Here is a 27,929-nt window from a genome sequence, read left to right on the forward strand (position 1 = left end):
AGAGAGAGGAGAGAGAGAGAGAGAGAGAGGAGAGAGGAGAGAGGAGAGAGGAGAGAGATGAGAGAGAGACCAGAAAGTGCAAAAGTCCGACGATGAAAAGTACGGTGCATTTCAGGCAAACTGAAGGCAGTTTGGTCCAGAATTGCTGTGGAATGCATGTGGTTAAGAGAGATGCAGGGGGCAGTTTCATCACCAATGGCTTTACAGACACACCAAGAGTGATGGGGACACATCAAAAAGGCTTTTTTTTTTTTTTTTGCTATGTGCTACAGATATTATAATTAATAACAACAACAACCACCACTATTTACTGTGTGCTTTATTCACACCAGACATTGTGCCAAGTGCTTTACATACACTATCTTATTTAATCCTCAAAACCACTTGAAGAATAGCTATAATTATCGGGATTTGACAGATCAGGAGACTGAGACTCAGAGGGTTAAAATCATTTGCCAAAGAAGACCATAACAGGAAAGTGGGGAAAATGAGATGAGCCTAGGGTGGTCTCACTTATTTTTAATTCTCTTTTTTTTTCAGTTTTAATTAATTATTTATTTTTGGCTGTGTTGGGTTTTCGTTGCTGCGTGCGGGCTTTCTCTAGTTGCGGTGAACAGGGGCTACTCTTTGTTGGAGTGCGAGGACTTATTGTGGTGGCTTCTCTTATTGTGGAGCATGGGCTCTAGGCGCGTGGTCTCAGTAGTTGTGGCTCGTGGGCTCTAGAGCGCAGGCTCAGTAGTTGTGGCACACAGGCTTAGTTGCTCCGTGGCATGTGGGATCTTCCCAGACCAGGGCTCAAACCAGTGTACCCTGCATTGGCAGGTGGATTCTTAACCACTGCACCACCAGGGAAGTCCCATTTTTAATTCATTTTTATTGTTTAACTCTTTATTTTGAAATAACGTCAGACCTGCAAATAACGTTGCAAAAATAATACAAAGAATTCCCATACACCCTTCATCCAGATTCCCCACATATTAACATCTTACATAACCACAGTACAATTATCCAAATCAGGAAATCAACATTGATACAATATTATTATCTATTCTATAAACCTTTTATACTCATCCTGGTTCAGGATCCAATCCAGGATTACATGTTTACATGCATTTAGTTTTCATATCTCCTCTGTCTACTTTAATCTGTGTTTCAGGCATTTTTGTTAATTCTGGTTTACTACCTAATTTATATATAGTAAAATTCACCCTTTTTAGTGTGCATTTCTTTCTTTTTTTTTTTTTTTTTTTTTTGCGTTATGTGGGCCTCTCACTTTTGTGGCCTCTCCCATTGCGGAGCACAGGCTCCGGACGCGCAGGCTCAACGGCTATGGCTCACGGCCCCAGCCACTCCGCTGCATGTGGGATCTTCCCGGATCAGGGCATGAACCTGTGTCCCCTGCATTGGCAGGTGGACTCTCAACCAGTGCGCCACCAGGGAAGCCCTTTAGTGTGCATTTCTGAATTTTGACAAGCACATACAGTTGTGTAACCACCACCACAGTCAAGACATAGAACAGTTCCAAACATCCTAAAATTTTCTTCATACCCTTTGTAGTCAACCCTTTCCCCTATTCTCAGCCTCTGGCAACTACCATTTTGTTTTCTGTCCCTATAGTTTTGTCTTTTCCACAATATTATAAAATGAAATCATATAGTATCTAGGCTTTCAAATCTGAATTCTTTCAGTTAGCATAATGCATTTGAAATTTGTCTCAATGTTAATGACTGGGGGTGAGGGAAAGGGAGCTTGAGGGATGAAATCCAGGAGTCTGGTTTGGACCATGGGGTGGTGGATGGTGTCATTCCAGAAAAGGGATTACCAGAAGAGAACCCAGTTTAACCCATTGTTCCATCTTACTCCCCTGCTAGGATTTTCTGAAAAAGAGCAATGATCAGATTGCACAGATTGTCCAGCTGGTGCGAGGAAAGCTGAGCAGTGGGGCTCGACTCACCCTTGGAGCCCTCACGGTCATTGATGTCCATGGTAAGCAAGGAGGTTTCCCTCGCATTACTGACTGTCCAGTAAGAGCTGCCAGGCTTGCCTCTCTCCCTTCTGGATGGAATGACTCAGGTCCCTTTTCTCATTAGGAAGACGCTTCTCCAACTGAAAGTAAGTGAGGGGGTAAGGAGACGAGTCAGTGCTTCTGTGTATCTCCATCTTATGTTTTCCCCTCCCATCCCCAACCTTTCTGAGATCTACCAACTCGAATCAATTTCCTTGTACTGATCTTAATGAACATTTTTGAATACTTACTTGGTGCCAAGCTTTGTGCTAAGTGCTTGACATACATTGTCTTATTTTTATACACATTTCACAGATTAAGAGCCTGAGGTTTATAGAGGCAAATAACTTGCTGAGAGGCACACAGCTAGTAAGTAGCAGAGATGCTTTTGTAATTTGAACTTATGTCTGATTCCAAACCCAGAGACTGGAAATGGGCAGTGATGCAGGGAGGGAATGGGTAAGAGAGGATGCCTTCCAGCTCTTCCTAAAAAAGAGAGAGAGAGAGAAGGAGAGAAGGAGGAAAGGGGGAAGAAGAACCAGAGTCTTTATATAGAGCAAACAACCCCCACACCGTCTCGCCATCATCACCAAGGAAACTAGGGCTGGACCAAACTGGTTGCCTGGGAACAGTGTCTCTTTTGCTTACACACCCAGCTTCCTACTGGCAGTTCATGCATCTTACTCTCTGTGAGGCTGATGCTCATTTCTTTTTTGGCCACACGGCTTGTGGGACCTCAGTTCCCTGACCAGGGATTGAATGCTCATTTCAATCTGATTTCATTTAGATAGACTAGCATAAAATCTGGAGGAGAGAAGGGAGAATATGATCTTCATCTGGCTACATATTTAACTGGTAGGAGTAACAAGTGCAAGTATGGTTACTGCCCAGGATACCTCAGAGTGGTTGGTTTACACACACGCACACACACACACATTCATGCACAAACACACGAACATACACTGCATAGGGAAGGTATCCGAGTGCCTTGAGATTCACCTTCCTCTTGGATCTCTCACACATACCCTGCTCCTGCCACCACTCTCTGGGTTCTCCCAGGAATCTGGTGTGGAATTAAATTCCTTGGGGTGAATGGAAGAGCTGTTGGTGTAATCTTCTGCAAGGACTCTTCTCTGTAGGGTTTTGGATTTTATTGTAATAAAGACTTCTCTCACAGAGAGGCAGTAGACTTACAGAAGTGTCCCTTTGCAAAGTTATATTTCTGAGATCCTGATTTCAAGCTGCTCTACTAGTTCTAAGATCACAATAGCACTTGCCCTGTGAGTTACCTAAAAAATAACGAGGGGCTTCCCTGGTGGCACAGTGGTTGAGAATCTGCCTGCTAAGGCAGGGGGCACGGGTTCGAGCCCTGGTCTGGGAGGATCCCACATGCCGCGGAGCAACTAGGCCTGTGAGCCACAACTACTGAGCCTGCGTGTCTGGAGCCTGTGCTCCGCAACAAGAGAGGCCGCCATAGCGAGAGGCCCGCGCACCGCGATGAAGAGTGGCCCCCGCTTGCCGCAACTAGAGAAAGCCCTCGCACAGAAACGAAGATGCAACACAGCAAAAATAAATAAATTAATTAATAAACTCCTACCCCCAACATCTTCACTAAAAAATAATAATAATAATGAATGGTTCTCATAAACTTATGTCTACTCATCAACTTCAGGGCTCCCATCACTGTGAGAAAATTAAATTAGGCTCACAATCCCATGACAGAAAGGAGAAAACCTAGAAATGTATCTCCTAGTTAGTTTCTCAGACACCCCCCTTCATGGAAAGAATACATCTAACAAGGATTCATGGGACCCCTGCCCTTGCTAACTGTATCAGGCAAGGCAGATCGTGTTCTCCTAGGATATCTAGAGGCCTGGAACAGGGCCAAAAGGGTCACACTGGGGATAAGATAGCATTTGGGGCAACTACATATTGCGAACCCCTCTGGTTCAGCCTCCCAAGAGTTTGGGAATGGTAACAGTAGCTAATACTATAAATTTATATAATACATAAGTACAGATGTTGCTTGAAGTTTGGGGATGGGCGAGGAGGATAGTTGAGCCTAAAATTGTCGAGATAGTGAGGGGTGGCCTCAGTCAGACCCTTCTGAGGAATCCATGAAGACGGGAGGATGCTGATGGCTCCGCAAGTGTGTGTTTCCATGTCTGTGTCCCCACAGCTCGTGATGTGGTCGCCAAGTTATCTGAAGACAGTGTCTGTGATCTGAATGATTTCCAGTGGATCTCCCAACTGCGCTACTACTGGGATGCCAAGGATGTACAGGTGCAGATGGTCACTACAGAAGCCTTATACGGCTATGAGTACCTGGGAAACTCCCCCCGGCTGGTGATTACACCCCTCACTGACCGCTGCTACAGGTAAACTCTGGGGCTCCCCCAGACCTGAAGGGTGAATAGAGAATTCCAAAAGGAAAACCTGGGGAAGAAGGTTAGAGCATCTTGATTTTGTTACCTTTACCGTCTATATTTTAGTTTCTCAGATTTTAGAATTTTCCCCTTCGTCACCATGGTCCCACAGATGGGCATGGAAACTGGGCCTTAGGCCAGAAATGAGAACCCAGTAGGAGTCCTAATGCAAATTAATGTGTTCAAACCAACAATTAGCACGTTGATGCCTCTCCTTGAAAATGGCACAGTGCTTAAATAGAAAGGTCTCCAGTGGCAGGAATCAAGATGGTGCCTGGAGATCCCATGGCCAGAGATAGAAAAGGGGCCAGGTAAAGGACCCAGGCAAGGAGTCTCTGGGCTCTGCCACCCAGTCTGATGAAGAGGTATGGCCATTCTGTGCTCAGCAAAGTGCTTGCCACTTCGCTTGGAATTTATAACTTTAGAAATCTGGACTTTGTGAACTTGTCAATTTTGTGATGTTTAGATTTTGCTTTGATTTTATACATTCCTTAGAGTGGAATTTTTTTAATTATAAAAATAGTACTTGAGTATTTTTTAAATTTCAGAGTCCTCAGTCACTTGTTTTCTATGTTCTATGATTTCTGTTCTTCATTCATTTATCTATTCCACTCATTATTCAACAACCATTTCTTGAACTTTCCTGTGCATGATGTATGACCTCCAGGAACCCTCAACCTAATGGGGTGGAGGAGAGACACCCCCTCAGGTGATAACAAGAAAGTGTGTTAACTGAAATTATAGAGGCTCATACAAGGGGCTGTGGAACCACAGTTAACACATCATTCATTTCTAGCATTTATCTTGTGCCTACCATATGGAACTGAATCAAATATGGGTCCTGAACTCAAGAGTTCATAACCTAGTGGGAGAAATATATTTATTTTTCATCATTCCATTGGCATTGGTGATCTTTGGAATGTGGAGTTTATGAGGATTTTTTACTTTTATTTGATTCATTTAGTAAGTATATATTCATTTATCCATTCAATCATTCATTCAAACAAATGCTTATAGGTGTCACCCATGTACCAGGTGCCGAGGTTACAACACTGAGTAAAATAGAACTTTTTACAATGATGATGTATTGCTCATATAATCAGGGAAAAATATTTAATTACTTGTCTGAGTCAAAACAAAATAAACCAAAAGCAAGTTTCTTTCCTGTGCCTTAGGACTTGGCACTGAGTTCTTATTCTCTTTTCCTTAGGACACTGATGGGGGCTTTGAAGCTGAACCTTGGGGGAGCCCCAGAGGGTCCAGCTGGGACAGGCAAGACAGAAACCACCAAAGATCTAGCCAGAGCTTTGGCCAAGCAGGTAGGGAAATGCTGTCCATCCGCACACTCTTTTTCCCATCCCTCTCTGGACCCCTGTCCAGGGGAATTGGCATGAAGTTCAAGATGGCTCAGAGTAACAGGCAGAGTGGGGCTCCACCTCCTTCAGTGGAACAGGAAGAGGGGAGCCCCACCTCTGTTTCATGGTGCAGGGTGATTCAGATGGGAGGAAACCCATCCTGAATGGTGCCCACATCCTCCCTCTCTCTAGTGTGTGGTCTTCAACTGCTCAGATGGTCTAGATTACAAAGCCATGGGGAAGTTCTTCAAAGGGCTGGCCCAGGCTGGAGCATGGGCCTGCTTTGATGAGTTCAACAGGATTGAGGTAACTCTGCTACTGGGCTACTGAATGGAGGGTTTGGACATGCAGGGACTTTTTTCTGGGCTCTCAGTTCCTCAGTGACAGGGACTTATGTCTCCTCTAAGGCCCATTGCACAGAGTAAGTACTCAATGAACCAAACAAAAACAGCCCCAAGGAGACAAAATGCATATTTTATACACATAAACATTCTCACCAAATTGATTCCCTTACTCGCTCATTCAAAAATTTATTGAGCAGGGCTTCCCTGGTGGCACAGTGGTTGAGAGTCCGCCTGCCGATGAAGGGGCCATGGGTTCGTGCCCCGGTCCAGGAAGATCCCACATGCCGCGGAGCGGCTGGCCCGTGAGCCATGGCCGCTGAGCCTGCACGTCTGGAGCCTGTGCTCCGCAACGGGAGAGGCCACAACACTGAGAGGCCCGCGTACCACAAAAAAAAATAATAATAAATAAAAATTTATTGAGCAGCTGCTCTATGTCAGATACTCTGCATGTGTTCATGATACAAAGATGAGCAAAAAATGGTTTTGCCCTCTAGACTGTTACAGTCTAGCAAAGGGAAATAAAAATTAAACAATACAAATAGAATATGAGAGAAGTCTATAGCAGTGGTACAGAGGAGTCATCACAAAAGAGGGGGTGGTTAATTCTATTTGGGTAGGGAATTGAGATTAGGAAATGTAAACATGCATCTTGAACCAATAAACACATACTGTGGGTGAAGCATTATGCTAGGTGCTGGAACCAAGGTAAAACAAAGATAAGATACTATGGAAACTACTTACACACACACACGTATGCACATGTATGCATGCATATACACACCATTTTTCTTTTCCTTTACCAAAACCCTAAATCATGCTCCTAATTTTGAATGTGAAGGTCTTATTCTCAGGTGATGGGGTTCTTTCTTTGCTAAGTGAAGGGTACTTTGGCATAGTGGGGTTGGTGGCTGTCAGAAGCAGGAGCTCAAATCAACCAGCCATTCTCACTCCAGGTAGAAGTGCTGTCTGTGGTAGCTCAGCAGATTCTCAGCATTCAACAAGCCATTATCTGGAAGCTAAAGATGTTCATCTTTGAAGGCACTGAGCTCTCTCTGAACCCAACCTGTGCTGTCTTCATCACCATGAACCCTGGGTATGCTGGCAGGGCTGAGCTGCCAGATAACCTCAAGGTAAATACTGAGTGTGTAGCTACTGGGTGTACTTTATGGTATAGAAACCTTTGGAAGTATCCGAGGGTCTCACAGAGAAGCCAAAAATAGTAGGACCAGTTGACATTTTTCAGCTGTGAGGAGTAAACCATCTCCCCAACTAGGTCTCATGAGATGGGAGGAAATATACACATAATAACCAATGGCAAAGAGGAAACAGTGAACACTGGAATAAGTATCACTATTTCTGTTGTCTACAGGGGTCAGACAGTTAATATAAATGAGAAAAGCCAGCTGGGCCTGGTAGGGACTCTGACAAATGCCCCATCTAGAGGCAGCAGCCCCTACTTAGCCCCAGCCTACTGTTGCCAAGCAGGAATTGTCAGATCTTCTCATTTTCCAGGAGAAGCCAGAAATTTGGATTTTTACATGAATCTTATTTTTAGATCCTGACTCAATGCAAAAATAAATAAATAAATCACTGTAGGCCAAATAAAACAGATCTGCTTATAAGAGAGCATCAAAGTTCAACACAGAGAATGCTGGTAGACCAAGACTAGAGCACATGGAGCTAAGCTGGTTAAGCCTAAGTGGTGTCCACACCAAAGCAGGCTGTTCCAACCAGCTAGAGAGATAACAAGAGAGCTTGTATGTCCCTGGTACCTACTGCTGAGCTGGCCTGAGCTACAGCTGAGGCAATAAGCATTGGCCCTGCTGCTAGTGGGAGAAGGAAAGTGCCTCTGAAGGGGGAGAGAGAGAATTCCAACCAGGCCATCTTAAGGGAACAGGCACTAGATGACCTTAGCATGCTGCTCTCATGGAAGGAAAAAACACAAAGTGCAAGATGAATGGGTCTCCACCTTGGGAAGAGCACCTAGCACCCCAACTGCATGAAAAGAGCAACCAGAGGGAAAATTCTAGGCCTGCTTCTTTATGGATTTCCTTTCAAGGTATTGCTCCATTCCCTTGCGTGAAAGATGTAAGAGAGACCTGGACAAAACCCACATTCACTGACTTTAGTACATGATGCTCCATCTGCTAGAAGCACATTCTGATTAGTTCCCTGGAATCTAATTCAGACAAGCCACTCCTCCTCCTCTGTGGGAATGGAAAAGAAGTCAAAGGGATCCCTAAGGGTGACTCTTCCTTTCTAGGTCAGCATAGGCCAGGGGACACCAAAGTAGAATCTGGACCCACATTTCTCATTTTAGAGTGCCCAGTTGATGTAACTCCCCCCTGCACCCCTCCCAGCCAACAACCATGTTAGATCTGCACAAACAACTTTCATGAGACAGTGTGGCACAGTAGAAGGTACCCAGGGTTGGTGTCAGGAAGCCTGGATTCTAGTCCTGGCTCTACCTCTAATGGAATGACTTGGGCAAGTCACTTCTCCTCTAAGATCTAAGATGTTAGAAACAATAGCTGATGTTTATTGAGCCCTCACTATGTGCCACACACCTTTTTAAGCACTTCACTTACATAATATCATTTGTTCTCATGAAAACTATGAAGAGGACACAGTTGTTAGTACATTTTGAGATGAAAGACCTGAGGTCTAGAGGGGTTACATAACTTACCCACAGTTAGTAGCTAGCAGAACAAGGACTCAAATCAAGATTTGTCTGACTTCAGGATTCTTCTGATACATAATTATCCTGCATCCCTGAATGACTTCTACTGTCTACATTGAACACCAGAAAGCTCCAATAGTTGAATGATGCTCATTTGGCATAGGAGGATGAGGTGTTGCTAGGATACCAGCACCTAAGGCCTTCCACACAACCACTGAGGGACCCAATGTGACACATGTACCTGGACAAGGCTAATGGGGAGGTTCATGGAGCAGTGGATCTGTCCAGTAAAGACAGTCCTTCTTCACTGATTTGTCCTCCAGGCCTCCTTTCCTTGATTGTCACTGGGTGGTCTGAATGATCAGGTTACTTCTCTTTGCCTCTGTAGTTGTACCTTCCCCCATTTTCACCTTATGTGTTCAGGTTCTTTACATGAAATCTTATTTTTAGAAGGCTGTTTCTTTTCCAGGCCTTGTTGCGGACAGTGGCCATGATGGTGCCAGATTATGCCCTCATTGGAGAAATCTCCCTCTACTCTATGGGGTTTCTAGACTCCAGAAGATATGTTATATTGGCTTTCTAGTGGGTTCTAAAGAAAGAGTGACAGTGGCTTTTTGTGGGGTGGATTCAAGGTAAATTGTCCATTGGAAAAAAAAGAGAGAAACTTGAGAAACTGCTTTTACTCACAAGTTGATCTGAAAGCACATAGCCCTGGTCTTGGTCCTGACCCCATCCCTGACTAGGAAATGGCTCCGATTACCAAGAAAGGGCCTCCACTCGATTTGTATACACCTGATTTCTTCTAAGGAAGAATCGCTCATCTCTTCTCTACCCTTCACTCTAACATACACACACACACACACACACACAAACACACACACACACACTCCTAAATGACTTAAGGCGAGACTGAAAAACATGAAGTTATTCCAAGATTGAAGAGGAAAAATTAATATAATTTAGAATTAACATTGTTATCAATATAATATTTATTTACTCAAATCAACTTGGTTATCTCTCATTCAAGTATTACCCAGTTTTCTAAGATGGAGATATACACAAGCATCAGTGTCTTTATCATATGCACCCAGAGTTGTGAATATTTATTGTAAAATGCCTTTTATTGATCTATTTCAAATTTTACATTTGTCTTTTTACATGTCTTGCCCATAATCAATTGATTTTTTGTTACTGCAGTTATCTCCACAAGGCCCACAGTGTCTTTGTGGCCTGGAGGTCCTTGCTGTTGATGCAAGGGGCTGCAGATGTTCTCAACAGAATGTGCCATCCTTCCAAGGCTAAGAGGCTGCCTCAGTTGTAAGAGGTTTATTTTTTCTATAGGAGACTTGGGTTACATTGATTTGCCTGTTCAATTCATTTATTTATTCAATTGGCAAACCACCTACCTTATGCCCAGCCCTGTGCTAGGTGCTGATGAGCAACACAGTCTTTGCTTTTGAAGTAAATCAGTCTTGTTAGAGAGGAGCCCTGCAAGGGGAATGTGCATAAGTACATTAGTTAGGGTAAACCTGCCCTCCAAATGCCAATGGGTTAGCATAGCAAAAGTTTATTTTTCACTCCCTAGAAACCTAAAATGGGTGTTTGTGATCAGAGGAGTTCTTCCCCAGGGACCCAGGTTACTTATATCTCACAGCTACAACACATGAGCATAGAGGATCTTATGGAGGAGGTTTTTATGGACCAGCCCTCAAAGTGGCATACTTCCCTTTCATTCATATGCCACTGGCTAGGACTCAGTGATGTGGCCACCCGTAACTGTGGGAGGCTAGGAAATGTGGTCCCCCCTGTGTGCCCAGGAAAAATAAGATATGGCAGTGCACATGAGCATACATGTATTGTGTGCTGAGTATATTAAATTTTGAATTGGTTTTCTTAAATTAAAAAAGTAAAACATGGATATTGAAAAAAATTGTAATGTTACAGAAATGCAAAAATGAGTGTCCCCTTTGTGACCCTTTGTCCTACTCTTTAGGCATTAACATTGTTAATCGTTTGATGTAATCTTCCCAAGTGTGTGTTTGTGTGTGTGTGTGTGTGTGTGTGTGGTGTACACATACATTCATATATACAGATAAAAGTATAAACACATATAACTTCTTGTACAGTATATGTTATACATATGTATGTGCTTGCTGTTCTTCATCCTGCCTTTGAAAGAAAGTTACAGAGCTTCCTTAGCTCATTATGGTAACTCTGTGAAGAGGCCTTCAAATGATAGGGTTTCACCATCAAGTTCGTGGGCAGGCCTGGCTTCTGAAGGGACAGGGCACAAGCATGTTGGGAATGTCTGCTGAGCAGGACATGGTCCTCTCTAGAGGGTCTGCAGACATGTCTTTGCCCTCCCAGTCTTGCCCAGAAGATTGTTGCAACCTACCGCCTGTGTTCAGAGCAACTTTCCTCCCAGCATCACTATGGCTATGGCATGCGTGCTGTCAAGTCTGTGCTCACTACCGCTGGCAACCTGAAGCTGAAGTATCCAGAGGAGAATGAGAGTGTCCTGCTGCTCCGGGCCTTGCTTGATGTCAACCTGGCCAAGTTCTTGGCTCAAGATGTCCCTCTATTTCAGGTGTGTAGTGGTTTGGGACCTTGGCTAAGCACTGAGACTCAACATTCAAAGATGAAAAATTTTTTCGGCACCTCTTCCATCTCCTGACACCCCCTCCATTCTCTAGCCAGCATACCTATTGCCAGATACCCTCCCCCAAATGTTAAAAATAATGGTAATAGCAATATCCCTAATTCCTGATTTTAATAAATAGTTTCACGGCTAGGATATTTGCTGTTGAGTGTGAGTAATTGTTTATATCAAATGTAATTAGTTTTTTTGGGGAATTATTTTAATGCCTATCTTCCTTACTAGGCTGTAAGCTCTTGAAGACAGAAATCTTGACTGTCTTGTTCATTGCTAGTAAATGACTGAAAGACAGCACAGACTTATTAAATATTTGCTGACTTTTAAAATTTTGGGGAAGGAAAATCATGTTTAACAGATATTGTTGGAATTTGTAATTGTAGATAAGTTTTGGTACAGGAAAAATGAGGTTTGGAATTTTCCAAGGATTCCTGCTACCTGTAGATCTCATTTTAGAAAAATGTTGAGGCTATGTATCTGATAATTCATCTTTTTCACATCTTGAATTTTTGTTAACAGGGAATTATATCAGATTTGTTTCCTGGAATTGTTCTTCCAAAGCCAGACTATGAAGTTTTTATGGAAGTGCTGAATGAGAACATCAAAAAGATGAAACTCCAGCCAGTACCTTGGTTTATTGGAAAAATTATCCAGGTTGATTCCTTGTACCCATGTGGGAATGTACCTGTTTACTGTTTGCTGAGGTCAGGAATTAGAAAGAACTATGGTAGATTGGAACTGAACTGACAGCAATTGGAGATGCCTGATTAAAGATGAAGACACTCAACAACCTGTTGTGCCTTCAGTTTTCATTTCCAGGAGTTGACTTTTAAAATCCAATATTTTTCCTATGACCATCTTCGCTGGGGTTTCTTTTTCATCATTTGGGAATGAAACAGACCTTTCAGGGCATTGGGCTTTGAATTAGTCAAAAACCAACTTTTTTGGTTCCCAGTGACAGAAATCCAATTCAAACTGTCTTAGTCAACAAAAGGGAATTTACTCATTAACCTAACTTGGAAAGTATAGAAATATGTTGGTTTCAGGCATAGTGAGATACAGGTTTTTAGATAATGTCATCAGGAATCTGCCTGTCCTCATTTCTGGATTCTGCCTCTCTCTGCATGAAAAATTCATTTTCAGTTGGGCCCCCAGTAGCCTCACACTTAGATTGTCCCATGTTCAAGCCCAGAAGGAAAAAGAGCATCATTCTTGGAGTGTCCTCAGCAAAAGTCTCAGGATTAGCTTTGAATGGTGCTCATAAAGTCACATGACCATCCCTGAACCCATTACAGAGACAAGAAGTAGACCATAACCACCCCACCTCTGACAGAAGTGGAGGTGGAGTCAGAACCACCCAAGTCATGTGGACTGAACCATGAAGTGGTGGTTCCTCAGGGAAAATCAGGGTGCTGTTATGAATAGGTGAAAGAAATGTTTCTACAGTCTTGACCCTGGAGAACCTTAGTGAAACTTCACCCTAATTTCAGGGATCCTTCCCTAGGATCACTTTCTATGTAAAACTGACTTAAAGTCATAAGTTGAATAAAATAAGCCCCAAATGCACTTCTTCTACAGAATCACAGGACAGAACTACAAGGGACCTTAAATGCCATCTGCTCCTGGATCCTTAAGAACACTGGCATCCAGAGAGGGAACAGATTTGGATTCATATAAACCTAGTTTCAAATCTCACCCCCATCAGTTTTTTGCTGTGAGATTTTAGGCAAGTTAGTTCACCATTCTGAGCCCTAGTTTCTTCATCTGTAAAATGGAGGGAGTAAAACCTTCCCCACAGAGTAATTTTGAGACAAGAAGTACATAAAGTGCTAGATATAGTGCCTGATTACTATATCAAAATCAACCTCACCATCTCCAAAAACATCAGAAATATCATCATTTCCCAAAATCATATTGTTATTTAGAATTAAACGTCAAGGTAGGACCCAGGTCTCCAGATTCTGAGATCAGAATAAAAATTTTTAGGAATAAAAATTTTTTCCCTACTATTCATCAAATGTGCTAGTCTTGACACAATTCATTTAACTCAATATTGAATCCCAATCTATTCGTTGGGATTTTATAGATGGACTTTTTAAAACTAGGCATGAGCTTTTATTTCCAATATTTTATAATAAAAAATTTAAACATGCAGAAAAATTGAAAGAATTTTACTGAGAATACCCATGTACCCACCACCTAGATTTTATAATTAACATTTTATAATACTTGCTTTATCACTTACCTATCCATCCATCCATCCATCAACTTATCTTACTTTTTTATGTATTCCAAAGTAATTTCCAGACCTACAGATGAACTTTTATATAGTTTAGTACCAATTTTCAAAAGCAAAATATATGGAGCTACCTTCCCTTTCATATATTGATACCTTGATAATCCATTTAAAGTTATGTGAGGGGGAAGGTGAGAGGCTATTGAATCATAAGTGCTTTTCTCTCTTTTTTCTAATGCACGGTCAACTCCATTTATCTTTATTAAATCTGAGATGTCTTTGCAGTCTACTTGAATATAAACCTTACTTGATGGTTGGGGATTTTGTTGTTTTGTCCTCTCTGTAGAACTTAGAACAGTATCTGGCACATAATAGGTGTTTAACAAATATTTGCTGACTCACTTTTGTCAGTACCTGTACCACCCCCATTGTCCTAATTTACACCTTCTGTATAACTCACTTCCAAGGTGAAAAATAATGCAAACAATCCTTAAAATAAAAAGCTTCATATATTCCCTTTTGCTGAGAGACTCACAGTTTAAAAGGAGAGAGAAAACATTTCACATTAATATAAATGACCAAAACATTTGCATTTCAACTGTCATGGACTACTTGTCACAGACAAAACAATTAGAAAATTCAAAAAATGAGCTTCCACTTAGCTGTTGATTCTCAAGGGTAGGGGCTAAAATTACATGGAAGTTCATTTATATTTTATAGCATTGCCCCTGGCTCAGAAAATACATTTTAATCTATTGAGAGTTCCAATCAAGTCTGAATAGCATTTAGGCCTTGAGAAAGGAAATTTCCAATAGAAATGCATTTGGCTAAAATGTTTCCTTTTCCTCTTTAAAAGCAAGTAGAAATGGTGCAATGAAAAGATTAGTGGCATTGAAGTCAGAGAGCCCTGTGGTCAAATCCTGGTTCCACCACTGATGAGCTTGGGCAAGTTAGTTAGCCTCTCTTGGGCTCAGTGTTCCCACCGTTTAAAAGTAGTTAATGATACCTGAGTGGATTAAATGAAATAACTTAGGTAAGTCACTGCTGCTTAGCACATAGATAGGTGCAGAGCAAATAGTATTTCCCATCCCTTAAATAATCTGAGATGCACACATATAGTTATTCATCCAAAAAATATTTAAACAATAGATGACAAATAAAGGACTGCAGTCCTTGTTCCTTGTAGACATCTGACTAATTGCAGTTCTGGGAGGTTTGCAATGATTAACTTCTTATATATGTCTCCTCCCAGATCTACGAGATGATTCTGGTAGGACATGGCTATATGATTGTTGGAGACCCCATGGGTGGCAAGACCTGTGCTTATACAGTGTTGGCTGCAGCTCTGGGTGATTTACACGAAGGTAAAACTCATATCCCTGGCTTCCAGGGAGGACAGGAGTCCCCACTCAGTTGACTGGCTCCATAGAGATGATGCCAGGCTGTTAACTTTACCATCCCTGATTTGTGACATTAGAGCCAGGAGTAGAACATGGCACACAGAGGTCTGCAGGCAGAGAATAAAGAGGGGGAGAGCTTCTAACGGGGGATTTTATGTGCATCACTAAAGCTGGAGGAATTTTCTCAAATGCTGAACAGTGGCTTCTCCAAAGGTTTCCCAATGAGAGGGAAACTCCTGCCACTTGCCTAAACAAAACTGTTCTAAAAGCAGATCATTGCATGGTTTCTTTTCTTTTTCTTTTTTTTCCTTCCATCCCTTCTTTCCCTCTCCTTTCCTTTTTTCTCCCTCCCATTCTCCCGCCCTCCCATCCACCCTGCCTCCCTCCTTCCCTCCCTCCTTTCCTTCTTTCCTTCCTTCAATTTAATGTAAAAGATAAGACCTCAGACTTTTGAATGAAACTCAGACCTTGAACAAATGACTAAACCTCTCTTTGCCTCTGTTTTCCCAGCTGTAAAATGGGATTGTTGTGATAATTAAATGAGATTATGCAGGTAAATAACCTAGCTCACAAATAAAAGCCATGTTTATTGCCAGAGAGACAGTTTTGAAGTTTTTTTCTTTTATAAAACACAAGGCTGTGGTTTTGAAAAGCAGTGCCTTGCTGTGCTGTGTTTACAGGATCCCTTCCACTATGCTTCATTTTAATATTTCTTTCTAATAACATTGAGTTACTGCTGATTGAGTTACTGTGGAATTTTTGAGTGTTTGGGGCACTAACTTGGCCTTAATAACTTGTTATTTAATAACTTGGGCATTTCAAACTTAAGTAATAATTTTGGCATTGAATATAATTTAGGAAACTAAATGAAGAGAAAGGAGGTTACTCCATTGTCTTTGCCTTAGAATTCTGCAGAAATTATTCTTTATTTAGTTCATGGCTCAGGCACTCCAGTTTTTCCTTACTTTGAAGGATCATGTAAAAGTGTGGTTATTTTCTGTTATTAAATACATACAGTGTGCCATCCATCAGCCTGTGTATTCTGGTTGGGTCCTGGTGCTCCATTTCTCAGGGGATACTTATTGGGCAGCTAAAGAAGAGGTTTCAGGGCTAAGCTAGCCCTTCAGATAGACAAAAGGAAAGTAACCATCATTTTCCAAAATCTTTTACCTGTCAGCTGTTTCCTCATCTCAAGTCAAAGCCAAGGTTCTAGGGTAGCCAGGTACATAAAGAGACCTGATTATATGGCATCTCTCTCCTTTACTGCCTGAGTTCTTTTAGGCCCAGGCAGACTTCTTTAGATCTGACTGGCACATTTGACTTGTTTAAAATGAGCCTCAGAAAACAATATGGTGAGAAACTAATAGCTGTAATAACCTAACAACTTAAGGCTTTGCCTATCCAGTTATCCCAATTTTTATACAGACTGAGTACAAATTTTAAGGACTATCCTTGGATGGCATATTGATAGAAGTTGTTTGGTCTTTTAGATGGCATTATTTCTTGTCCTAATGTTCTGGTGTCACCAGAACTTTTGTAACTTGTGTTGGACCTTCTTGCCCAGCCAACCAGATGGAGGAATTTGCTGTGGAGTATAAGATCATTAACCCCAAGGCTATCACCATGGGGCAGCTGTATGGGTGCTTTGACCAAGTGAGCCATGAGTGGACAGATGGTGTCCTTGCCAATGCTTTTCGGGAGCAAGCATCTACTTCGTCTGATGACCGCAAGTGGATTATATTTGATGGGCCAGTGGATGCTGTTTGGATTGAAAATATGAACACTGTTCTGGATGACAATAAAAAGGTACCTGTCTGATATCACTTTTACATGGATGTGCAATAAACTCTTTTGCTGAAGTTAGTCATTGATCAAAACTATATAACAATGGAATATTACTCAGCCATAAAAAGAAATGAAATTGAGTTATTTGTAGTGAGGTGGATGGACCTAGAGTCTGTCATACAGAGTGAAGTAAGTCTGAAAGAGAAAAACAAATACCGTATGCTAACACATATATATGGAATCTAAAAAAAAAAAAAGGTCAAGAAGAACCTAGGGGCAAGATGGGAATAAAGATGCAGACCTACTAGAGCATGGACTTGAGGATATGGGGAGGGGGAAGGGTAAGCTGGGACAAAGTGAGAGAGTGGTAGTGTATATATGTCCATATGTCCAAATGTAAAATAGATAGCTAGTGGGAAGCAGCCACATAGCAGAGGGAGATCAGCTCGGTGCTTTGTGACCGCCTGGAGGGGTGGGATAGGGAGGGTGGGAGGGAGAGAGACGCAAGAGGGAAGGGATGTGGGAACAGATGTCTATGTATGACTGATTCACTTTGTTATAAAGCAGAAACTAATAAAAAAAAAGTTTAATCAGGTCCCACTTGTTTAGTTTTGATTTTGTTTCCTTTGCCTTAGGAGACAAATCAAAAAAATATTGCTACGATTTATGTCAGAGTGTTCTGCCTATGTTTTCTTCTAGGAGTTTTATGGTTTATGGTCTTACATTTAGGTCTTTAATCCATTTTGAGTTTATTTTTTGTGTATGATGTGAGAAAATGTTCTGATTTTATTCTTTTACATATAGCCGTCCTATTGTCCCAGCACCACTTACTGAAGAGACTGTCTTTTCTCCATTATATATTCTTGCCTCCTTTGTCATAGATTAATTGACCATAAGTGTATGGGTTTATTTCTGGGCTCCCTATTCTGTTCAATGATCTATATTTCTGTTTTTGTACCAGCACCATACTGTCTTGATTACTGTAGCTTTGTAGTATAGTCTGAAGTCTGGGAGTATGATGCCTCCAGCTCTGTTCTTCTTTCTTAAGATTGCTTTGGCTATTAGGGGGTCTTATGTGTTTACATACAGCTTTTAGAATTATTTGTTCTAGTTCTGTGAAAAATGCCTTTGATATTTTGATAAGGATTGCATTGAATCTGTAGATTACCTTGGGTAGCATGGTCATTTTAACAATATTAATTCTTCCAATCCATGAACACAGTATATCTTTCCATCTGTTTGTGTCGTTTTCAGTTTTTTATCAGTGTCTCATAGTTTTCTGAATATAGGTCTCTTACTTCCTTATTTAGATTTATTCCTAGATATTTTCTTCTTTTTGATGCAATGTTAAATGGGATTCTTTCCTTAATTTCTCTTTATAATAGTTTGTTTTCGGTGTATAGAAGTGCAACCAACTTCTGCATATTAATTTTGAATCCTGCAATTTTACTGAATTTATTGGTGAACTGTAGTAGTTTTTTGGTGATGTCTTTAGGATTTTCTATATATAGTATCATGTCATCTGCAAGCACTGACAGTTTTACATCTCCTTTCCAATTTGGATTCCTTTTATTTCTTTTTCATGTCTGATTGCTGTGGCTAGGACTTTCAATACTATGTTGAATAAAAGTGCTGAGAGTGGGCATCTTTGTCTTGTTCCTGATCTTATAGGAAATGCTTTCAGCTTTTCACCATTGAGTATGATATTTGCTGTGGGCTTATCATATATGACCTTTATTATGTTGAGGTATGTTTCCTCTATACCCACTTTGTGGAGATTTTTTTTAATCATAAATGGATACTGTATATATTTTATCAAAAGCTTTTTTGCATCTATTGAGATGATCATATGGTTTTTATTCTTCAATTTGTTAATGTGATCACACTGATTGATTTGTGATATTGAAAAATCTTTGCATCCCTGGGATAAATCCCACTTAATCATGGTGTATGATCTTTTTAATGTATTGTTCAATTCAGTTTGCTAATATATATATATATATATATATTTTTTTTTTTCTTTTTGCGGTATGCGGGCCTCTCACTGTTGTGGCCTCTCCCGTTGCGGAGCACAGGCTCCGGATGCGCAGGCCCAGTGGCCATGGCTCACGGGCCCAGCCGCTCCGCGGCATATGGGATCCTCCCAGACCGGGGCACGAACCCATATCCCCTGCATCGGCAGGCAGACTCTCAACCACTGCGCCACCAGGGAGGCCCAGTTTGCTAATATTTTGTTGAGGGTTTTTGCATCTATGTTCATCAGTGATATTGGCCTGTAATTTTCTTTTTTTGTGATATCTTTGTCTGGTTTTGGTATCAGGGTAATGCTGGCATCATAGAATGAGTTAGAAAGTGTTCCTGCCTCTGCAATTTTTCAGAATAGTTTGAGAAGGTAGGTTTTAACTCTTCCCTGAATGTTTGGTAGAATTCACCTGTGAAGCCCTCTGGTCCTAGACTTTCATTTGTTGGGAGTTTTTAAATTACTTATTCAATTTTATTACTGGTAATTGGTCTGTTCATATTTTCTTTTTCTTCGTGGTTCAGTCTTGTACCTTTCTAAGAATTTGTCCATTTTTTTCTAGGTTGTCCATTTTATTGGTGTATAGTTGTTCATAGTAATCTCTACAATTACTTTGTATTTCTGTGGTGTTGATTATAAGTTCTCCTTTTTCATTTTTGACTTTATTGATTTGGGCTTTCTCTCTTTCTTTCTTGATGAATCTGGCTAAAGATTTAGATGACTGGCCTTAAATGACATTAGGCTAGATGGACCCAATAGACATGTATAGAACATTCCATCCAAAAGCAGCAGAATACAATTTATTTTCAAGTGCATACAAAACATTCTCCAGGATAGATAACATGCTAGGCCACAAACAAACCTTGGTAAATTTAAGAAAATTGAAATCATATCAAGCATCTCTTCCAACCACAATGCTATGAGACTAGAAATCAGGTAAAAGAAAAAACTGCAAAAAGTACAAAGAGGCTAAACAATATGCTATTAAACAACCAATGGATAACTGAATAAATCAAAGAGGAAATCACAAAATACCTGGAGACAAATGAAAACAAACAACAATCCAAAATCTGTGGGACACAGCAAAAGCAATTATAAGAGGGAAGTTTACGGTGATACAAACCTGAGCAACAAGAAAAATCTCAGGGCTTCCCTGGTGGCGCAGTGGTTGAGAGTCCGCCTGCCGATGCAGGGGACATCGGTTCATGCCCCGGTCTGGGAAGGTCCCACATGCTGCGGAGCGGCTGGGCCCGTGAGCCCTGGCCGCTGAGCCTGTGCGTCCGGAGCCTGTGCTCCATGACGGGAGAGGCCACAACAGTGAGAGGCCCGCATACCGCAAAAAAAAAAAAAAAAAAGAAAAGAAAAATCTCAAATAAACGACCTAAGCTTATACCTGAAGAAACTAGGAAAAGAATAACGAAACACAAAGTTAGCAGAAGGAAAGAAATCTTAAAGATCAGAGCAGAAAGAAATGAAATAGAGACAAACAAACAAACAAAAAACCAATAGAAAAGATCAATGAAACTAAGAGCTGGTTCTTTGAAAAGCTAAACAAAAATCAAGATTTGCATTTTTAGTGAGAATACCACAGAAGTGATGATGTATCCTCAGTGCATCATCAGTGGGTACATGATATTGATCTATCTTATTACTGGTGAAGGCTCTGGTCAAAATTAACTTTGTTCATAGTTATATTTCTCCACTGTTAATGTTACTATTTTTTCCTTTGTTATCAATAAGTACATTGGGGAAGATAATTTGAAACTATGCAGATATCCTATTTCTCCTCAAACTTTCATGCACTGGTTTTAACATTCATTGGTAGATCTTGCCTACAACAGTAATTATGGTGGCATTTCCTAATGTAAATTTTCTATTTATATTTATATTCCTTTTACAAATTAGAATTCTTCTGTAAAGAAAAACTGTTCTTCCATACTTACTTACTTATTTAATTATTTATTGATCAAAGTATGGACTCATGGATATTTATTTTATTCTATGGATTATAATCCAATGCTATAATTATTTATTTTGCTGTTCAAATGGTTTTTGCCATTGGGAGCACCTTCAGGTTGGTTCCTGTGTCCCTTCAGCATGTCTTTATCCTCAAATTACTAAAATCAGATATGGAAATGGGGACATTACTACTCATTGTACAGAAATAAAAAGGATTATAAGAGAATACTGTGAACAATTTTATGCCAACAAATTGGATTACTTAAATGAAATGGACAAATGCCTACCAAGACACAAAACCTACCAAGACTGCATCATGAAGAAATCTGAATAGACCAGTGCCTAGTTTTGGTCAGTTATCAAAAAGCTCCCAACAAAGAAAAGACCTGGATCTGATGGCTTCACTGGTGAATTCAACCAACATTTAGAGAACTAATATCAATCCTTCTCAAACTTTTCCAAAATGTTTAAAAGAGAACACTTCCTCACTCATTCTATGAGGCCAGCATTACCCTGATACCAAAGCCAGACAAAGACACTACAAGAAAATTACAGACCAATATCCCTTGTGAAGATTAATGCAAAAATTCCCCCCAAAATACCAGAAAACCAAATTAAGCAGCATATTAAAAGGATTATACACTGTGACCAGCTAAGATTTATTTCTGTAGTGCAATGATGGTTCAATGTATGAAAATTGATCAATGTGTGATACATGTCATACAATGTAATAGAACGAAGGGAAAAACACATTATCTCAATTAATGCAGAGAATCATTTGACAATATTCATGAAATCATGATAAACAACACTGAACAAAGTAAGAATAGAAGAATACTACCTCAACCTAATAAAAGCCATATATGAAAAACCCACAGTGAACATTATACTCAATGTTGGAAGACTTAAAGCTTTTCAGCTAAGATAAAGAACAGGGAAAGGATGCTTGCTTTCACCACTTCTATTCAACATAGTATTGGAAGTACTAGCCAGAGTAATTAGGCAAGAAAAAGAAATTAAAATATATATCCACGGGCCTCCCTGGTGGCGCAGTGGTTGAGAGTCCGCCTGCCGATGCAGGGGACACGGGTTCGTGCCCCGATCCCGGAGGATCCCACATGCCGCGGAGCGGCTGGGCCCGCGAGCCATGGCCGCGGAGCCTGTGTGTCCGGAGCCTGTGCTCCGCAACGGGAGAGGCCACAGCAGTGAGAGGCCCGCGTACAGCAAAAAAAAAAAAAAAAAAAATATATATATATATATATATCCACGGCTTCCCTGGTGGCGCAGTGGTTGAGAGTCTGCCTGCCGATGTAGGAGACATGGGTTCGTGTCCCGGGCTGGGAAGATCCCACATGCCGCAGAGCGGCTGGGCCCGTGAGCCGTGGCTGCTGAGCCTGCGCGTCCGGAGCCTGTGCTCCTCAACGGGAGAGGCCACAACAATGAGAGGCCCGCGTACTGCAAAAAAAAAAAAATATATATATATATATATATATATATCCACATTAGAAAGGAAGAAGTAAAATTATCTGTTTGCAGATTATATGATCTAATACATAGTAAATCCTAAAGATTTCATGCACACACACAAAAACTGTTATAAACAAATTCAGCAAAGTGGCAGGATACAAAATCAACACACAAAATCAGTGTATTTCTGTACACTGACAATGAACAATCCGAAATCTAAATTAAGAAAGCAATGCCACTTACAATAGCCTAACAAAGAATAAAATACATAGGAATTAACTTAACCAAGAAGGTGATAGACTTCTACAATGAAAACTACAAAACATTGCTGAAAGAAATTATAGAACACTTTAATAGAAAGGCATTCCAAGTTCATGTATTGGAAGACTAAACATTGTTAATATGTCAATAGTACCCAAAATAATCTACAGATTCAGTGCAATTTCTATTAAAATCCCAATTACATTTTTTGCAGAAATATAAAAATCCATCCTAAAATTCATATGGAATTTCAAAGACCCTGAATAGCTAAAACAATCTTGAAAAAGAAACAGAAAGTTAGAGAACAAAGAACACTTTCTGATTTCAAAACTTAATGCAAAGCTAAAATAATCAAAACAGTGCAGAACTCATACAGACAGATGTATAAACCAATGGAATGGAACAGAAAGTCTAGATATAAACCCTTACATGTATTGTCAAATGATTTTCCACAAGGATACCAAGACATTTCAATGGGGAAAGGACAGTCTTTTCAACAAATGGTGTCAGGAAACCTGGATATCCACTTACAAAAGAATGAAGTTGGACCCTTAATACCATCTACAAAGATTAACTCACAACAGATGAAAGACCTAAACATAAGAACTAAACCTATAAACTTTCTAGAAGACATAAGATGGAAAGCTATTTGGCAATGATTCCTTGGATATGACACCAAAGTCACAGGCAACAAAGGAAAAAAGACAAATATATCGCATGAAAATTGAAAACTTCTGTAAATCAAAAGACTCTAGCAACAGAATAAAAAGGCAGCCCACAAGTGGGAGAAAATATTTACAAATCATATATATGATAAAGGATGAATACCCGGAATATATAGAGAACTCCTAAAATTTAACAACACAAAAACAAATAATATGATAAATAATAGGCAAAGGACTTAAATAGACATTTCTCCAAAGAAGATACACAAATGGTTAATAACCACATGAAAAGATGCTCAGCATCACTAATTATTAGGAAAATGCAAATCAAAACCACAATGAGATACCACCTCATACCTATTAAGATGGATACTATCCAAACAACAAGAACAACAGCATCAACAACCAAAAGAACAAGTGTTGATGAGGGTGTAGAGAAATTGGAACCCTTGTGCACTGTTGATGGAAATGTAAAATAGTACAGTTGCTATGGAAAATAGTTTGTCAGATCCTCAGAATTAAAAATAGAATTACCAGATGACTTAGCACTTCTACTTTTGGTATATATACAAAGGAATTGAAAGTAGGGACATAAACAGATATTTGTACACCCATGTTCATAGCAGCATTATTCACAGTAGCCAAAGGTGGAAGCAACCCAAGTGTCCATCAACAAATGAATGGATAAATAAATCTAGTATATACATATGGTGAAATATTATTCAGCCTTAAAAAATGAAGGAAATTCTGGGGAGTTCCCTAGTGGTCTAGTGGTTAGTATTTGGCACTTTCACTGCCGTGGCCTGGGTTCAATCCCTGGTTGAGGAACAGAGATCCCACAAGCCGCATGGTGCGGCCAAAATAAAAAAAAGAAAGAAATTCTGATACATGCTGCAACATGGATGAACCTTAAGGACATTATGCTAAGAGAAATAAGCCAGTCAGAAAAAGACTATATGATGTCACCTCTAAGACATATCTAGGTTAGTCAAATTTATAAAGACAGAAAGTAGAATGCTGTTTGCCAGGCCGTTGGGGAGAGGGTAATGAATTAATGTTTCATGAATACAGAGTTTCAGCTTTGCAAGACGAAAATAGTGCTGGATATGAATAGTGGTGATGGTTGCACAACAACATGAGTGTATTTAATACCACTGAACTTTAAAATGGTTAAGATGGTAATTTTTATGTTATGCATATCTTACCACAGTTAAAAAAAATTTTTTTTAATGTATGTGGATAAAGGATCTGGCAGGTGATGCCACTCAACCAGTATCAATCCTCTTCCCAGGCCCCTCACAGACAAAACTGCCCAATTCATATCTATTGCACTATGCAGCTTTTCCTGAGATTCCTTTTCTTGCTTTTAGATGAAATCAGGGAAATAGAAGAGAAAGAAAGTGAATTATTTGAAAGCCTGACAAGCCAACAGATCTTCCTCTGGCTGCAAGGTCTGTTCCTTTTTGCCTTGGTGTGGACCGGGGCCGGCACCATCAACGCAGACAGCAGAAAGAAAGTTGATCTGTTTTTCCGCAACCTCATCATGGGTATGGATAATAACAACCCAAGACCCAAAAGCGTCAAACTCACCAAAAACAACATCTTTCCAGAAAGAGGTAACTTAATACCTGTTTGTTTTGTCTTACTATAGTGGTTTGGAGCATATATTCCAAACCCAACCAAAATGTGTGGCCCATGTGAGGCCTTTACAAAAGTCAGGAAAGATTTTGTAGCTTGCCTGAGAGGGTTCACTTCTTCAGAGCTGGCCCGTGTATGTAGAGATGGGTGACCCTGAAGTCAGGGTCTTATGGGTTATTTTAACTACTAATTTTTAGTTTAGAAAAAGTCGATATAACTTTTTTTTTAATTACCCATAATCTCATCACTCTAACAGGCCCCAGGGAACAGCATGAGAAATATAGCCACTTTTTTTTCTTACGCCCTTCTAGTCCTGTTCTATGTGTATACACGTCATATCATGGTGATTATGGTATTAACATTTCCTTTAATTTTTTCATTGTAATCTAATATTATATTAAAATATTTATAATTTTGCTACATACATTATCTTCAGAATGATTACTTTAATGATGTATTAATATTCTTATATGTGTGACATCATTCATAAAAAGATTGAAAGATGTTTGTTTTCTTTTAAGTAGCTTTTACTGCTTTTTTTCTTACCACCCAAGTAATACATTACATCAAATTTAGAAAATACAGAGAAAGGAATAGAAGAAAATAAGTATCAATGGTAATCCCACTATCCAGAAATAATCACTTTTTATATTTTTTCTTCCAGTTTTTTTCTATATTTCTATAGCAAAAATGGGGATCATACTATATATACATTCCAAATAGTTTTACATTTTTTTAATTATGAAAAAGTATATGATGGGCCCATGAGGGAACTCCCTGGGGTGATGGTAACGTTGTATATGTTGAGAGAGATTTGGGTTACACAAATATGTGCAATTCTCAAAACTCAGTGAATGAACACAAGACTTGTGCATTTCATTGTATGCAAATTTTTTAGCAAATAAAAAATATAAATATTGAACAGTTAATGATATACATGCCGAAGTATTTATGAGGAAGTGTATATATTTTCTTTGAAATGTGTCAAAAAATAAGATGCCTTAATGGATGGATAGAGGGATGAAGAGGTATGTGATAAAACAAGTGAAAAACTAATGGTAAAATCTAGGAGATGGGTATACAAATGTTCACTGTACAGGGTTTTCAGTGTTTCTTTATGTTTGAAACTTTACATAATAATTTTAAAAAATGAATGAGCAAGTAGTTGCCGTTGTCCCCCTAAACACACACTTCCCCCAGCACACCTGGTACACTTCAAATATGTGATACATGGTTATCTGTCAGATGAACTGCATGGAGGCCCTGTACCAATCCCCTTGTTAGATGGTAGTACATCCATTCTTTTTTTTTTTTTTTTTTTTTGCGGTACGTGGGCCTCTCACTGTTGTGGCCTCTCCCGCTGCGGAGCACAGGCTCCGGACGCGCAGGCTCAGCGGCCATGACCCACGGGCCCAGCCGCTCCACATTATGTGGGATCCTCCCAGACCGGGGCACGAACCCATGTCCCCTGCATCGGCAGGCGGACTCTCAACCACTGCACCACCAGGGAAGCCCCATTCTTTTTTTCGTTTTTCTCTGTTTTTTTAATTCAGAAGATTTTCTTTTTTTCTTTTATTTTTATTTATTTATTTATTTTTTGCGGTACACGGGCCTCTCACTGTTGTGGCCTCTCCTGTTGCGGAGCACAGGCTCCAGACACGCAGGCTCAACGGCCATGGCTCACGGGCCCAGCTGCTCCACGGCATGTGGGATCTTCCTGGACTGGGGCACGAACCCATGTCCCCTGCATTGGCAGGCAGACTCTCAACCACTGCGCCACCAGGGAAGCCCTAATTTTTGTCATTTTTATTACAGTGTGTCCTGGTGTGTTCCTCATTGGGTTCATCCTGTATGGGACTCTCTGCACCTCCTGGACTTGGTGACTGTGTCCTTTCCCATGTTAGGGAAGTTTTCAGCTATTATGTTTTCAAGTATGTTCTCAGCCCCTTTCACTCTCTCTCTTCTCTTTCTGGGACCCCTATAATGTGAATATTAGTGTTCTAAATAGTGTCCCAGAGGTCTCTTAAACTGTTCTCATTTCTTTCTTTTTTTTTTTTTTTTTGCCGTACGCATGCCTCTCACCGTCGTGGCCTCTCCCGTTGCGGAGCACAGGCTCCGGACGTGCAGGCCCAGCGGCCACGGCTCACGGGCCCAGCAGCTCCGCGGCATGTGGGATCCTCCCGGACCAGGACACGAACCCAGGTCCCCTGCATCGGCAGGCGGACTCCCAACCACTGCGCCACCAGGGAAGCCCTGTTCTCATTTCTTTTCATTCTTTTTTCTTTTTTCTGTTCAGCAACAGTGATTTCCACTACTTTGTCTTCCAGCTCACTGATCCGTTCCTCTGTATCATTTAGTCTACTCTTGATTCCTTCTAATGTATTTTTTCATTTCATTTATTATACTCTTCATCTCTCTTTGGTTGTTCTTTATATATTCTAACTCTTTGTTAAAAACTTCTGACTTCTCACTCTGTGCATCCATTCTTCTCCCAAGTTCTTTCATCATCTTTACAATCATTATCTGAACTCTTTCTTGGGTAGATTGCCTATCTCCACGTCACTTAGTTTTCTTCTGGGGTTTTATCTTGTTCCTTCATCTGGAACATGTTCCTCTGCTGCCTCATTTTGTCTGAGTTGCTATTTGTATTTTTATGTATGTGGTAGGTTAGTCACATTTCTCGACTTGGAGAAGTAGCCTTCCTTAGGAGATATCCTGTGTGTCCCAGCAGTACACTCCCCTGTTGTCATCCAAACTGTGTGCTCTAGGGATTCCCTCTAAGAGTGTTGCTTGGGTACTTCAGTTATGGTGGGCTATGTGGGCAGCCTGGTACACTTGGTTGGTCCCTAGCCCAGTAGGTTGCCAGGCCCTGCCTTGTGCAGATGCTGCTGGCTGCTGGTTAGCAGGGCCTGGTCACAAGGCACTGATTGCAGGGTCCCTGGGGCTAGTGCTGGCTCACTGGTGCATGGTGTCAAGGTCCAGAAGACTTTGGGGCTGTTGATTCCCCCCACTGGTGGGTGAAGCCAGGTTCTAGG

At 40.6% G+C, this 27,929-nt stretch overlaps 1 protein-coding gene across 1 annotated transcript in view; it reads left to right on the top strand.

Annotated features, from left to right (window-relative positions):
* The window catches only part of DNAH3 (dynein axonemal heavy chain 3), a 184,686-nt gene that overhangs the window by 82,206 nt on the left and 74,551 nt on the right, over positions 1–27,929 (top strand). The window contains 11 exon segments of the mRNA XM_060079218.1: positions 1,872–1,986; positions 4,185–4,383; positions 5,642–5,750; positions 5,979–6,092; positions 7,084–7,260; positions 9,280–9,375; positions 11,158–11,397; positions 11,983–12,117; positions 14,952–15,063; positions 16,664–16,905; positions 24,596–24,872. Of these exon segments, the coding sequence (XP_059935201.1) occupies positions 1,872–1,986; positions 4,185–4,383; positions 5,642–5,750; positions 5,979–6,092; positions 7,084–7,260; positions 9,280–9,375; positions 11,158–11,397; positions 11,983–12,117; positions 14,952–15,063; positions 16,664–16,905; positions 24,596–24,872 (1,816 nt within the window).

Source organism: Mesoplodon densirostris, chromosome 16 (genome assembly GCF_025265405.1).
Source record: "Mesoplodon densirostris isolate mMesDen1 chromosome 16, mMesDen1 primary haplotype, whole genome shotgun sequence".
Lineage (NCBI taxonomy): Eukaryota > Metazoa > Chordata > Mammalia > Artiodactyla > Ziphiidae > Mesoplodon > Mesoplodon densirostris.